The sequence below is a fragment of the Pelmatolapia mariae genome, linkage group LG7 (assembly GCF_036321145.2).
Source record: "Pelmatolapia mariae isolate MD_Pm_ZW linkage group LG7, Pm_UMD_F_2, whole genome shotgun sequence".
Classification (NCBI taxonomy): Eukaryota; Metazoa; Chordata; class Actinopteri; order Cichliformes; family Cichlidae; genus Pelmatolapia; species Pelmatolapia mariae.
This window is the reverse complement of record NC_086233.1, coordinates 6,211,627-6,227,710: the sequence shown is the minus strand read 5'-3', so window position 1 is coordinate 6,227,710 and position 16,084 is coordinate 6,211,627. Positions and strand designations below refer to the sequence as shown.

General features: G+C 43.8%; 1 protein-coding gene across 1 annotated transcript in view; it reads right to left on the bottom strand.

The window, feature by feature from the left end:
• Window positions 1–2,283: 2,283 nt before the first annotated feature.
• The window catches only part of syt9b (synaptotagmin IXb), a 52,632-nt gene continuing 38,831 nt past the window's right edge, over window positions 2,284–16,084 (bottom strand). Inside the window, exons 5-8 of the mRNA XM_063477683.1 lie at window positions 15,094–15,214; window positions 14,796–14,967; window positions 14,568–14,697; window positions 2,284–2,386 (exon numbers count right to left, since the gene is read on the bottom strand). Of these exons, the coding sequence (XP_063333753.1) occupies window positions 2,309–2,386; window positions 14,568–14,697; window positions 14,796–14,967; window positions 15,094–15,214 (501 nt within the window). The 3' untranslated portion in view covers window positions 2,284–2,308. The remainder of the gene's footprint in view (window positions 2,387–14,567; window positions 14,698–14,795; window positions 14,968–15,093; window positions 15,215–16,084) is intronic.

Sequence of the window (16,084 nt, the reverse complement as noted above, 5' to 3'; positions counted from 1 at the left end):
AGAAAACAAACAAACACTGGCTTATTAAATTACTATCACAGAGTATGGTTCCAGTTAAAGAAAAGCAACATTGAGTGTCATAACAGTGGGACAGGGCAGCTTCACTGTGGAATCATTCAATTAACTTAAATGGGACCTGTAATGCTCATTTCCAGCTTTGTTTTATTTTATCAGACTTTACTAAAGTAGCTTTGCATGAATCAAAGTTTTAAAAGCATCTCAATTCATGCATTGTCTGAAACAAACCTTTTTAGCTCCTCCCTTTCAGCCAGATTTCTTCTGATTGGCTGCCCCTCATAAGGAATGATTTGAACTGTCAGAGCTGTGTGCTAAAATGACCACATTATGGAGATCCCCTCTGTCTGACATCATACAGATCTAAGAACAGATACATCTTTTGGCACACAGGGATTACTATTTTAAATGTTGGCCATCTTTATTATAAACATCTATTGTATATTCTGTATATAACAGAAAACAAAAAAAATATTATAGGACCCCTTTAATTGCAAAAGCTCCTCACTTCTCGCAAATTATTAAGAGTTACCACCTTTATGGTCTTCTAAACACCTCTCTAAATTGGAACACTGAATGGCAAAATGGCAAAGCACATCAAAAAGGCACAAAGGAGTCCCAAAGGGGTTGCACAATAACATCTGCAGTCATTGTGTAGTCCCTAAGGATAACTGATTTGTTACAACATGGGTTATATTTTTTGTAGCATCTGGGAACATGGTGACATCACTACAGGGGACAGAAAAACATGAGCAGTCACATAATCAGACAAACTACAACAAGCCAGCTGTTTATTCAGAGTATTTAGATCGCCTAAATTCAGCATGTTGAATCAAACTGAGCTCATGTTGGCAGTAATGCCTCCTGTAAAAGACCCTTTCCATTCACCTTGCTCTTTTCCCTAGACCACAGGTCTGTGAAATCCACATTGAATGTCAATCGGTTGCATATACTTTGATTAACTGTGAATTGTAAATGGAATTTGCAAGATTAAAAGCTGCACTAATGTATATCTTTACATCTACATGTAATCTTGCAACATGGAACATGTATCTCCTTAGCTCAGGGGTCCCCAACTCCAAGCCTCGAGGGCCGGTGTCCTGCAGGTTTTAGATCCTGTTTCCAGTGCAACAGCTTTAAAACAGTCAAAACCTTCATACAGCATTTATCTGCAAAAGTGTAAAACATTTTCCAAGAGTAACCATGACAGACGAGACACCAAGTACAGTACAGTGTCAACCATAAGTCATACAGTTTAATGTAAAACTTTTATTTCATGTTATTAATGTTTGTGCTGAAATTGTAATTGTAAATTCTTGTAAAGCCAAATAACATTAGTAAGTAATGATGACACTTATGTCTGGTTATCAGGATGATGTCTAAAAACAATCATAATTCATTTGCCTTAGATGAGATGAGTGGACTGCCCTTTTTCCACAGATGACAACTTATGTTTCCTTTATTATGACCACACCCTGTTAAAAAAAGGATGCCAATTTAACATGCACTAAAAATGTTCATTCTGACATTTTACAAATTCTTGGATCAAATCAAATTCTCTTCAATTTTACTTCTTAACAGGAAATCGTCTTCGCCCAGTGAAGTAAAACTAAGGTTTGCATTTGAATCTCCTCTGTTCGTGTCTGCTCCGGCTGCCACTGATAAAGGCAACACACGATATAACCAAACGCATGATGAGAATGAATCTTCAACACAACAAATAAAACTTTTAAAAGAGCTGAAATGTGTTGATCTGAACAGTGATGCTTTCTAATTCTGCAACTCGCCTTTCTAAATCCTACTATTGAGCAAATATGTTGCCTACGATAGCTGATCACTTGCACAAATCAACAGTCACAGCTGTGCATATTCACCTAAAAATATAATATTTTGGTCCACAAACTGCAATTTTTCTATAAACAAAAAAGAGGCATAAGCTTAATCTGTTGGATAATCTGTTAATACTGTCAGTAACAGCTCAATATGACAAAAGTACTGTACTAGTTTAGTTGGAATGTAGTTAAGTGTTTATTTGGTTGTGAAGACACAAGAGGAAGTGGGAATTAGACTTTGCTCCAGCCTTAGCACACTAACACCTAGTTCAATCTAATGACACACAGTTTGAGTATTGGCTTATAGCTGATGTTAGCCCACTGCTGCAGCCACACTTTGTACTGTATGTTTTAACATTAAGTAGGACTGTCTGTTGGCCCGTTGTTCTACCACCCTGAGGCTCTATATCTGTGTGTGTCTGTGTGTGTTGGTGTGAGTATACTGGTGTGTGTGTGTGTGGTTATGGTGATGGTGGTGTCTTCAGGGAATTGGTGGATCCTCCTTGGCTTCCACTCACCGTCGCTCCTTGTCCGACCCACTGAACCACAACAGAGAAAGAGAGTTTTAGTTAAAGACCAAAGGGAACGAAAGTCTAGAAACTTCCAAAGACTGGATTGACATACTCAGTAAATATGCACTGTAAGCCAGGATGATTTGCATCCAAGTTTGTTATGACTGTTGGGTTAATTGGCAGACCTTAATCTGCTTTGAAAGTTGTGGCAGTTTTTCTAAATAAGAAGATTTTTCAGATTTGTCCAAGTGGAAGCCTCTGCAGCTGAGAAATCATGAACTACATGTGGAAATGCCCTTCAAAATTAAATGGGGGTGGCTCACCTGACACATATCTATATAATGAGTCATGTCAGTTAGTCAACTACCCTCAGATTCAACAGGTTGCTCTCAGTCCCATTTGTTATATCCTCTGTCCTTCAGTGCTGCATGAGACAGGGCTGTCACTCCCAACACGTTGAATATAAAACCATATGGTAATGAGTGCAAAGTGATGTTTTTCAATCCAAACCACAATATCTTTGTTATGGTAATCCAGTATTTTTAGTGCCTAATCCATTCCAGGAGGTAAAAGCAAAACCAAGTGCAAAACACAAAGGTGCAGGTCATAATTTTCCAACTAACAGGCATGTTCCAACAATCACATTTACATTACATGTTTCTGTAAAAGGGACTTTACCATACAATATAAAATGTGTTGTGATTTGGTGTTATATTGAACTGAAGTGCAAACTGCATCCAAGACATAAACTCAACTGCTGCTAACACAAAATCGGTTCTTTCCAACCATCTGCACAGACAGCATGATGACCCCAGCAGCCAGAGCCAGATCTTCAACATGTTTTTTTTTTTTTTACTTTTTACCCCATTAATGCCGGATGGGGTATTTTGTCACCCTGCTGGGTGGGCAGGCAGACAGGGTGAGTTTCTAAAATCTTGTGAAATACTCACTGTGTCATGTTTGGTTATGTGGAGCAGTTTATAACTTCACAGATGAAGACGAATTAGGCGCCAGTCAACTTTTGTTTTGTAAATTCTCTTTTAAATACTGCTATGACAAGTGCAAAATGTGAAAAATGCATAAACCACAAATTTGTTCCTCACAGAAATCCCATGGAAATCATGCTATATAATTAATTGGTTGGACTCTGTCAAAGTGAGCCTTTTTATCTGAGAGCTGGTTTTATGATTTTGATCTGGTCCTCTTTGATGTGAAATGAACCTGCCCGGGAGCAGAATGAAAGTGCACACTACCATGGAGAAATGTTTTAACCTGAGCCAGCCCTGTGAGACTGAAAATCCAGAGATATAAACTCCAAAGCTGGCTTGGGAACACACTTACCTCACTTCATGAGAGCAGCCCCTTCAGTGTGCATGTCTGTTATCTAGTTACTCATTCATGTGACAAAGTGGAAGCAACCGAGCTTTCAACTTTCTGCATTTACTTTACTTTCTACTCTGTAACGTCTGAACTGTGTGTGTGTGTGTGTGCGTGTGTGTGTGTGTGTGAGAGAGAGAGAGCGAGAGAGAGCGAGAGAGAGAGTTTACAGTCTGGGCCGAAGAGCTCAAGCTGCTGAATTATTAATGCTCTCAGTGGTCAGGGGGTCAGTCCAACACTTTTGAAAAGCCGTAAACTAAAGTGGACAGGAAACCAGCAAGTGTTTGTGTGTGTCAGAAAAACACACACACACATGCACATGTCTGTGTGTGTGAAAGCCACGTGTGTGTGCATGTGTGTTAGTGTGAAAGCCAACTTGTCAGATATGTTTAGTTTTATTTGTTGAAACATAAATTTTGTGTGAATGTGTGAATACTCATTGCTTACATATTATGCATAGGCTTAAGCTACATGTGTGTATAACTGTGTGCAAGGATGTGAAATATCCACCGAGCCAGTTTCCCTTAGGTCTTCTGTGTGGATCTCTACACAAATAAGCCATTAGATGAGATCTCAGACTCTGCTGCTCTAGTCCAGAGCTGCTGCTAATGGCCTTAGACAAGAAATGCTACTGGTTAGTGTTTGACGCAGCCCATTGTTTGTGTGGATGGGTGTGTTAGTGCTACACAAATGGCCTCAGAGACAGTAAAAGAGCTCCTCTGGCCTCAACACTGTTGGAAATATCAGGGTCATTGACCTCTCACCAATACTGAAAGTACACAGTGTGACAGCTAGTGCTTCATTTACTTTATTTTAGGATGGCTTCCTTTATGGCTTTATGTGGTTCTTTGTACAACACTTAGCTGTTAACGTGGAGAAGTGGGGACTGACACTGTGGTGTAAAAAGAGACTTAACAACCTGCATGTTATTTTCAAAGGTTGGAATAAAAAGCAGTTGAATTTTGTTTAATTTTAAAATATACACACTCAAACTTAGAGGTAGCAAACCATTCACAGGCAGATTATGAGATAGAAAAACTAAAATTAAAGCATCAGAGCTTCAAAAATGATTGAAAAGAAAAACAGAATGCAATGAATTACTACTCATCTGAAGCCTACATAATTGACAATAACACAAAGACAAAGTGTTGATACAAAAATGTTTTTTGACCTTAAAAAAAGTCACTGCTGAGCCTTTCAGGAGTAACAGAAAAGAATAAATCGAAAAGAATTTAGAATAATAATAAGAATAATTTATTCTAAGAATCCTAAGAAGTCGGTGTACATAGCAGATAAGACTAAAAACAATGCAACTGATGTTTTTTAAAGGGACATGAATGAGTAGCGTACATTATTGGTACTTGACAAAGTTCAAAACTCACCTCCATAAAATACACAGTGTTAAACTAAAGCATAAGACTACCACACAATATAAGGAGCCCAGCTGTCCTAAATCAAAAGTATTTGTACTTACCAAAATAGATTCTTATGTTTATGTTTTTTATGACAATTTGTTTGCATTGTATATAAACCACAACCAAATATGCTGCAGGTCTATAACTGTCATGTAGTCTGTTGAAGCATGATGTAGTGCATTTTGACGTGTTTAGCCTCTTTCACTTTGACAGGCAGCTTAACAAATGAAATCATGTTTTAAAAACTGCATTGTGTATTTACATTGGTCATCTTTGTCTAAAATTAAAATTTGTTTGATGATCTTGAATTAAAAATGAGAAAAAGAAAATAATAGGAATTCATTAAGGGGCAAGCACTAAATTGATGTGCATTTTGTTCTTTTATGCTAATACATAATTTATGTAAAAATTCAAAATGTATATATACCAATAGTTTTAAAGTCACTGAAATGTGTAAGGTAAGCAACCAGTTAATAAACATAATATTAGTGAATAGGATATTTTATCATCCAGAGGCCCTTTCTAGGGAAATATTAAGTTATTATAAACATCTTTGTTTCATTTAAAATTTATATGTATGCTCTTGGCATCAAACCCCAAAATGATTAAAGGTATCACATAAAAGTCTGTTTAAATTGACAATATCGTTGGAAAAGTCAGATGGTACTGCTGCAGGAGCTATGACGTAACAAATGAATGCTATTAAAAACTCCAGAATCACACATTAATTCTTTGAAATGGTTATTATTGGTTACCATGTAAATTTCCAGGCTTCTGATTTCATAGTGACCATTCTACTTCCTGTGTTAAAAAATCTACAGATAGCTAAATCCAGTGTCAATAGCTAGCAAGTTAGCCTTTAGCTAGCTGCTAATCACTATAAGGTGCTAAAGTTATCTCATTTCAGTCAAAGTCTTTCTTTAAATTGTGCAAATAAGTGACAGGGCACATGAAGCTGGCAGTTGCTAATGCACGCCATGGCTGATGCCAGTCATTACATTTGCCTGGACAGCTTTCCATTTTGAGGTGTTTTTATCTTGTGACCCCCTTTAGCTGAATACCAAAATGTTTGGCTTTGACAACTCATCATGAATTTACATGAATCAGTCCAGCATCTGTTTTAGCTTGCTCTGTTTTTTTTTAATGAGTGTGGGCTGGGAATTCAGAAATAGAAGCATCTCACCGAATGTAGCCACCTCTCTGTATGTCTCCCTCCCTTTCTCTGATAGCTAGGCGCCTCTGCTGTGGCAATCACAACAAAACAAGTCAAGCATACACGGGGGTTGTGGAGTACTTGTTTTATTTCTTTTTCATTCACTATATCTTCAAATGAACTATACAAAACATAAATTTAACATGGAATGTGAAGCTTATTTAAAATAAGTTTTCTTTTTATCGGAATAGTGCGCTATTCTGACATAGAACTGTTTTTAGGTAAGAGAAGCATTTAAAAGCAGTTGTTTGGGACTGCTTCAGACTACTGTAACTCAATGGATCTCTGTATATATGGTTACTTGAGCATTACACAAGTATATCTGGCTTAAGCATTGCCTTTACATGATCAGATCAGAGTGACTATAAAGGGATGGAGGGGCAGAACATCTAAATCTGCAGGTCCACAGACAGCCACTTGAGGCTGGCTGCTTAAACTTTGTAGCAAACATAAACATGTTTAGAGCCTGGTGTCTGCCAGACATAATCTATGGTTACAAAACCTGTGGTTACAAAAAGACATCTAGTTTTATAAGTGTGTAGGAAATTTCCCTTAGCTATTTTACTTTGTGACATCAATTTAGCTAGTTTCATAGATGGTATAAAAGACATTGCCACAATAATAAATTAGGATATAATCCCAATATGTGTACAGTTTCAGTCAGATCTACACCGGAAAGGCAATGACGAAAACGCTGTACTATATGGTTTTTAATGGGCATTCACAAACCAATGGGTTTCATATAATTTCATAAAATACATGTCTATATTTTATATGCAATTCATAGTGCCAAGACAGGCTGTGTCCTAAGCATAAACATATCGAGCACAATGTCTTTTTGTTGCCTTCTGAATGAACATTTTCTGCAAATTATGCCACTTCATGTCATTTGTACTAAAAATGCTAGCACTTGACTGACTGTGTGATATGTTCACAAAGTTTATGGATCTTGCTAACCAAGCTAGCAAATACTAGCTGATAGCTTAGCTCTCCAACCCTTCCATTGCTACTGCTTGCCAGATAGAGTGTACAAACCATCTTTTATGGACAGTATATTATGGTGAGTCAGAGATGAGCAGTCATGCCATATTTGAAATCAAAGCTAATAGAGACATTAGTAGTGAATGGCCACTTAGAAGCCTTAATATTGATATGCTAAATTGATTGTTTTCTATGGCAAAAGCTTGCTTGTCAGGAAACCAATGCCAGTTAGTTGATCCACAGCTTTCCTGCTCAAATGGCATTTGTTTGATGTCAATTCGTCCAGAAGCTAAATATTAAATTCTGGACCAGAGTATGAATCCCTTTGACTCTGGTGATTACCTCACTTTTAATCCATAAATACATAAAACTCTCTTCAGTAAAATATCTGAATGCATATCAGATATAGACTATCCATTTCTTTGGTTCAGAAATGATTGGTACCCAGAGGATAGATCTTAATGATTGTGGTGACTACTTAACTTCTACTTATCTTGCATCAGAAGTATGGGGGAAATCTTTATATGTGTGTTTTTCATTATACAGTATAAACCTTCTTCTGGCTGCTTTCTTTAGTGGTTGCCTTAGCAGATCATTTGCCTCCATCTCACACTGTCCTTAGCATTCTTATTTTTATGTCCACATTTGTAACATCCATGAATCTTCTCTGTGGTTTACCTCTTTCCTCATGCCTGGTAGGTCCATCTTCAACAGCACTTGAGCAGTATATCTGCTATCCCTCCTCTGCACTTGCCCAAACCATCTCGGGCTCACTTCCATCATACAAACCTTCCCTTTCAATCTGGCTCTTATCCTTTTCTCACAAATCTGTTGGAGTTGGTGGAGATAACACTCATCTTCACCAACTCCAACCTGCCTGCATTCTTTACTTCATCTCTCTTGCACATTATCCGTTTTATTGAATGGCTGACCCCAGGTATTTTAACTACGCTACCTTCACAACCTCTCCTCAGTTTATCTTCACTTTTTTGTTTCAAAAAAACAACTGTCACTCCTACCGCACACCTCACCACTGTTCTGCTGTCCTCATACATTTCCTGCACCACCCTCACATACGGTGCTTCTATGCAACTCCTGACTTCTTAAAGCAGTATCACATTTCCTCTCTTGGCATCTTATCATATGCTTTCTGTAGATCCACAAAAACAGTGCAACGGCTGACCTTCTCTATACTTTTGCATCAACACCATACCCATGGTGTGCCTCATCCTGCTGCAGTTACTCTGCACATGGCCGTTGCTCTTAAAACAGCACACTTCATCTCCACTTTTTAGGGATCCTCTCACTCTACATGATTGTGAAACATCAATCTGGTTCAAACAGTCCAGTGCCTTCTCTCCTATACATAGCTGTCATTGTATATCTAAATTATTGTAGATTGAGCCACACTGAGCCTTGATATTTTCTTTTAACAGTTAAATGTCTCTACATTGTAAGCATTTATGATAAAGAATTCGATTGATGGCCATAAAATTTGATGGACACCTTTCTACTCCCCTCAGGACCAACTGAAAAATGACTTATGGTTGTTCAACCTTTCATCCACCACCTCATTTGTCATGACCAGACGGTCCTTCCTGGGGCGACCTGCCTGCCTGTGTGTGTGTGTGCGTGTGTGTCTCTCTCTCCTCCTCCCTACCCTTGCTGTCTCCACCCAGCGGCTGACACACCTGCACCTAATCGACCACCCAGCTGTCACTGATCATCCTTCGTCATGAGCTGGGGTATTTAACTGTGTGTCCAGACGGCAGTCGACGCTGGATTGTACTTGAAGCTCGGTAGTTAAAAGTGTTGTTAACTTCAACTTAGCTTTAGCCGGCTAGCCTTCTCACCGGTGTTGTGTCGCTCGTTTTCAGGAGGAGGAAACACGGAGCAGGAGGTTGGAGAGAAGGAGCCCGCGGAATTAAGCTCTCGGAGGAGAAGAAAACACACTCGGATGATCACTGTGGAAACTCACCTGTGCACCACTGGGAGTTGGAGGAGATCACCATTGGACTTTGCACTTCGCTTTGTTTTGGGATTGTTTTTGGGCACTGTAAATAAACGCACTGTCTGCTTCGCATCAAAAGCTCCGCGACTGAGTCCGTTTTTCCCATTACCCGTGACAGAACAATCCAGCCAGCAATGGACTCAGCGGACTCAACTCCCGTCCAGCGCGAGCTCGCGCTTCAAGCTGAACGGTTGGAACGACATGAAAAAATGCTGCAGCATGTGGCCGAGGAGCAGTCCGCGCTACTACAGGTGGTATCTGAACTGAAAGGTATGTTGCTAGCTACACCTAGAGCACCCGTTCACCCACCAGAGCCCGTTACACAACCACAACCACCAGTAGAGCTTCTTAATGTAGCAGCGGCCTGTCCTCTTCCTCCATCTCCACCTCCGCCGCAGCGAGAACACACATTACCTGTACCTGAAAAATTCAGCGGAGATTTGGACAAAAGCCGGGGATTTTTGACTCAATGCTCTCTGATTTTTAGGCAGCAGACTCGAGCTTATGCCTCTGATATTGCCAAGATCACCCTCATGGTTGAGCTCATGACCGGACGAGCACTGCTATGGGCTCAAGCAGTTCTGAGCGCCCAGCCTTCCATCTCATATAGTGATTTTTTGAACAAATTTCGGTGTGTGTTTGACAAAGGATCAAACCCTGACAGTGCTGCTCACCGCATGTTTACTTTAAAGCAGGGCCGGCGGAGCGTGGCAGACTTCTCCGTGGACTTTTGGATCTTGGCCGAGGAGACTGGCTGGGAGGAGAAGGCGCTCCGAGGAGCATTCCTAAACAGCTTAAATGAGAATGTCAAACGTGAGTTGGCCACTAAAGAGCTTCCTAAATCACTAAGTGCCCTGGTTAACATGTGTATCAGTCTAGATGACCATATGCGGGAGTTTGGCAGGCGGACTGGAGAGGGGCGACGGTCAGTAGGGGGCGTAGGAGTTCCTACTGGACTCCCATCTCTCGAGTGGAGAGAGGAGGAACCGGATTCACATGCTGACGAGGAGCAACCCATGCAGCTGGGACGGACTAAAATCACCCGGAGCAGAAGACAGCTGGTGGGTGAGTGTTTTGCGTGCGGGAAGAAGGGGCATTTCGCGGACGCCTGTCCCTCACGGCTAAAAGACTCAGCCCGTCAGTAAAGGTGGGGATACTGACGGGTGCGCCGGTTAAGACATTCCTCCACCTCAGCTGCCCCGCTAAATTACGGTTTCTTTCCCGCACCCATTCTTGTGATGCACTAATAGACTCGGGAGCTGAACAAAGTTTTTTGGACGAGGCTTTGGCCCGCAAGATGGGGTTGCCCGTTGTTCCTCTCCCTGAAACGCTTCAAGTGTCAGCGCTTAATGGCAGACCGTTAGCTGCTGTCACTCACCGCACGCAAGAAATCACACTCACTCTCTCCGGCAATCACACTGAGCAGATGTTCCTTTTTCTCTTCGAGGCACCTGACACACCCTTAGTTTTGGGATTCCCCTGGCTCCAGCAACACAATCCACAGATTGATTGGGCCAAGGGATGTATCGTGGGGTGGAGCACCCGTTGCCATGAGCAGTGTTTACGCTCTGCGGTGCCGGGTTGTATGTCAGATGATCCTGCTGGGCCGCCCACTCGCCCCGACTTGTCAACCGTGCCTGCCGAATATCATGATCTCGGTGAAGTCTTTAGCAAAGACGGGGCCCAGTCGCTGCCCCCCCATCGTCCGTACGACTGTGGGATTGATTTGCTCCCAGGCGCCCCCTTGCCCACTAGCCGACTCTATAGTATCTCTAAACCTGAGCGCGAGTCTATGGAGCGCTACATTACGGACTCCCTGGCAGCCGGCATCATCCGTCCCTCCACTTCCCCCTTGGGCGCAGGCTTCTTTTTTGTTGAAAAGAAGGATAAGACCCTACGCCCCTGCATTGACTATCGGGGACTAAATAAAATCACCATCAAAAACAAATATCCTTTACCTCTGCTCGCCTCAGCTTTTGAACTCCTTCAAGGAGCCACCCATTTCACCAAACTTGATCTCCGCAATGCTTATCACCTGGTCCGCATCCGCGAGGGGGACGAATGGAAGACGGCCTTCAACACCCATCTGGGTCACTTTGAGTACCTGGTAATGCCGTTCGGACTCACAAACGCCCCTGCTGTTTTTCAAGGCCTGGTAAATGATGTTCTACGAGATTTTTTGAACCACTTCGTGTTTGTTTACCTTGACGACATTCTGATTTTCTCCAGGTCCAGAGCTGAGCATGTTAAGCATGTGAGACTGGTGTTACGCCGCCTGTTGGAGAATCGGCTGTTTTGTAAAGCGGAGAAATGTGAGTTTCATGCCTCAACTGTCTCTTTTTTGGGTTTCATCATTGAACAGGGCCAGTTGCGAGCGGACCCGGCTAAGGTCAAAGCTGTGTTGGAGTGGCCTGTGCCCGGCTCCCGGAAGAAGTTGCAAAGTTTTCTGGGATTCAGCAACTTCTACAGACGTTTCATCCGGGACTTCAGTAAGGTAGCATTGCCTCTCACACAACTTACGTCACCCAAACAGCCGTACCTGTGGTCTCCAGCAGCCCAGCAAGCATTCGACCGTCTCAAGAGCCTTTTCGCCTCTGCCCCCATCTTGGCCCAGGCCGACCTCGCCCTGCCGTTCGTGGTGGAAGTGGACGCTTCTGATTCAGGAGTTGGGGCGGTTCTCTCTCAGCGCAAGGAAGGTAAATTACACCCTTGTGCCTTTTTCTCCCGTCGTCTCACTCAGGCCGAAAGGAATTATGACGTAGGCGACCGGGAGCTTCTTGCCATCAAGTTGGCGCTGGAGGAGTGGCGGCACTGGTTGGAGGGGAACGAACATCCTGTTGTCGTGTGGACGGACCACAAGAACCTTGCCTACCTCCAAGCGGCGAAGCGCCTGAACGCCCGACAGGCGAGGTGGGCATTGTTTTTTGCACGGTTTAACCTAACCATTACCTACAGGCCCGGGTCCCGGAACACGAAACCAGACGCCCTATCACGCCAGTTCGCGCCAGACACGGACCCCGAGGAGAAGGAGAGACCCATTTTGCCGGCCTCGTGCATTGTGGGGACCCTCACCTGGGAGATAGAAAGGGTGGTCCGAGATGCCCAGCAACAAGAGCCTGACCCCGGCATCGGTCCAGCAGGTAGATTGTATGTACCCTCAGCGGTCAGGGGTAAGGTCATCCACTGGGCACACACTGCACGGTTTACCTGCCATCCGGGCAGGAATCGAACTGTCACCTTTTTGCAAAGGCTGTTTTGGTGGCCCTCTCTCTCTCAGGACGTCCGGGAGTATGTGGCCGCATGTCCTGTGTGCGCCCGAAATAAGACGTCCAACTCTCCTCCATCGGGACTCCTTAGACCACTGCCCGTCCCCAGCCGGCCCTGGTCGCACATCGCCCTGGACTTCATCACTGGTCTCCCGCCGTCTTCTGGTAAAACTGTTATACTCACCATCATTGACCGTTTTTCTAAGGCTGCCCATTTTGTTGCCCTTACCAAACTTCCCACCGCTCTAGAGACTGCCCAGCTCTTAACCCAGCATGTTTTTCGCCTTCACGGCATTCCTCTGGACATTGTTTCTGATCGTGGGCCCCAGTTCACCTCTCGGGTGTGGAAGATGTTTTGTACCGAGCTGGGGGTCCAGGTCAGCCTGTCTTCTGGTTTTCACCCGCAGACTAACGGGCAGACTGAGCGGGCGAACCAGGAGCTGGAGGCCATGCTGCGCTGCGTCGTGTCCTCCAACCAGTCGTCATGGAGTGAGCAGTTGGCGTGGGCCGAATACGCCCATAACTCCAGCACGTCGGCCGCTACGGGTGTTTCTCCCTTCGAAGCATCCCTGGGGTATCAACCCCCACTCCTCTCCATCACGGAGGGAGAGGTGGCCGTACCCTCTGTACAACATCACATGAGACGCTGTCGACGGATCTGGCGGGCGACCCGAGCGGCTCTGCTACGTACAAGCGCACAAAACAAGAGACTGGCTGACCGCCGCCGCGTCCCTACACCGGCCTATCGGGTGGGCCAGCAGGTATGGCTGTCCTCTAGGAACATCACTCTGCGGACTGAGTCCAAGAAGCTGGCTCCCCGGTTCCTTGGCCCCTTTTCTGTGCAAGCCGTCCTGAATCCAGTGACTGTCCGGCTGGCCCTCCCGCACAACATGAAGGTACACAATGTGTTTCATGTTTCTCAACTTAGGCCGGTCCGGACCAGCCCGTTGTGCCCGCCTCCCGGGCCCCCACCACCCGCCCGGGATATCGCTGGTGCTCCGGCTTATTCCATTACTCGCATAATGGATGCCAGGCGCCGCGGTAGGGGCTTCCAGTTTCTGGTGGATTGGGAGGGGTACGGTCCGGAAGAGCGTTCCTGGGTGCCGCGGTCCGCGATTCTCGATCCCGGTATGGTGAGGGAATTCCGCCGTCGGCACCCGGACAAGTTTCGTGGGTCGCCCGGAGGCTCCCATTAGAGGGGGGGTACTGTCATGACCAGACGGTCCTTCCTGGGGCGACCTGCCTGCCTGTGTGTGTGTGTGCGTGTGTGTCTCTCTCTCCTCCTCCCTACCCTTGCTGTCTCCACCCAGCGGCTGACACACCTGCACCTAATCGACCACCCAGCTGTCACTGATCATCCTTCGTCATGAGCTGGGGTATTTAACTGTGTGTCCAGACGGCAGTCGACGCTGGATTGTACTTGAAGCTCGGTAGTTAAAAGTGTTGTTAACTTCAACTTAGCTTTAGCCGGCTAGCCTTCTCACCGGTGTTGTGTCGCTCGTTTTCAGGAGGAGGAAACACGGAGCAGGAGGTTGGAGAGAAGGAGCCCGCGGAATTAAGCTCTCGGAGGAGAAGAAAACACACTCGGATGATCACTGTGGAAACTCACCTGTGCACCACTGGGAGTTGGAGGAGATCACCATTGGACTTTGCACTTCGCTTTGTTTTGGGATTGTTTTTGGGCACTGTAAATAAACGCACTGTCTGCTTCGCATCAAAAGCTCCGCGACTGAGTCCGTTTTTCCCATTACCCGTGACATCATTAGGGACTTTGTGGTTTCTAGGTTTCTAAGTTATGTCTAGTGCTATGTTAAGAGATGTCATTACAATTAAAAAAATATTCCAGTATCCTCATGAAAAATAATTATATTTTTGCTTTATTTTACAAGACTTTTATCAAGTGTATCTTCAATTTAAAACACCTAGTACACAAAGCAGACCATACCTCTATGAGCGGGTGCCAGTGTGCGATTGGCTTCCGTGGGTACGTCAGCATCTCATTCCAGTGGTCTCGCCCAAGACTCTCAGCCTCACTGCCTACCCTGCATACCCCGATCACTTCATTATGCCCAACCCTGGAGGACAGAAAAAACAGCACCCACAGAGACTCTAAAATGTTCTAAAATGTGCTGGCATGTCACATGAGAGTGCTAAATGTACAGAGGTAACTCACCGATCATAGTCCATGACAGCTATTAGCAGGCTGATCTGGTCAATGCTCTCAGGAGGAACATCAAACACAATGGCCTCATTGTACACTGGATTCAGAGTGTTACGCTTGGTCGATGTCTTTCTCTTCTTTAGCCTTCGACCATCACACATCAGAGACACTTTCACATATGGATCTGAGAAGAGAAAAGGTGTTACGACTGAAGAAATAATTAAACAGATATACACACACTAACGCATGCATACCTCATCTTCCTACACCACCTCTTATTGGACACACTGTACTGTTGATGGGCACCCACCTGAGGCTCCAGTGATGTCCATGGCTTTGAGGTTTCTGGCTTTGATAATTGTGATGGTAAGCCTGCCAGCCGTTGGGAGATAGCACAGTGAGAACATCAGCTCTCCAAGGTCCACATTGTCCTACAAACAAATATATTGTGTTCCTATATTAGCACTGCACATCATCAAACTTTAATTAACTTTTTAGATTCAACACTACAGTCACAGATGGAACACACAGGGATCTGTATATTGGCAGTTAAGAGGTTGAGTGATAAAAATATACTATATGGGTAACGAAAAGCACAACTGCTGTTAGAACAAACATGAAAGAATAGGAACCAAACAAAAACTAAGAGACATCTATTTCAGGAAATCGATCATGGATAAAAGCAGCTTTGGTTAAGGGTTTATAATGAGCAGCACAGTTAAAGCGGATCCAACATGTAACACCAGAGGAACTTCACATATGGATCGTGGCTGAAACGCGGAAGCCTTTCAGAATCATGTCTGGATGATTCATCATTAATCACTAATCACCACGGCATTACTGTATCACAGCGCCCATGTGCACACTGATTTGGAATAATTGTTGCATTTCTTAATCAGTCTGTGCTAAAATGTGTGGAATCTACAATCAAGTTTGAGCTACTACTAAGATTATAAAAACTTCACTGCTTCTGCTTCTTATTCACATTCATGCATATGCCAGACTCTTTTCCCAATTAACACATCTGAAAATAACGTGTGATGGTGTGATAGTGAGCAGTGCGTTTACGAGGTACAAGCACTGACAAGATTTATCACAGGGAAACTCTGATTTCTATTTTTATGCCTCCTCTCACATATCTGGCTGGTAGTTAGCTTCATGTTAGGAAACCTTAGAAATTAAGTGATATATTTACAAAAAGGTTGTTTTTTTTTTTTCCAAAAGACTGATTTGCAGTTTTTAAAATAAGAACTAAAAATACAAGTTTCAATGGGTAGGGTAGCAAAGCAGGTTAAGAGTGA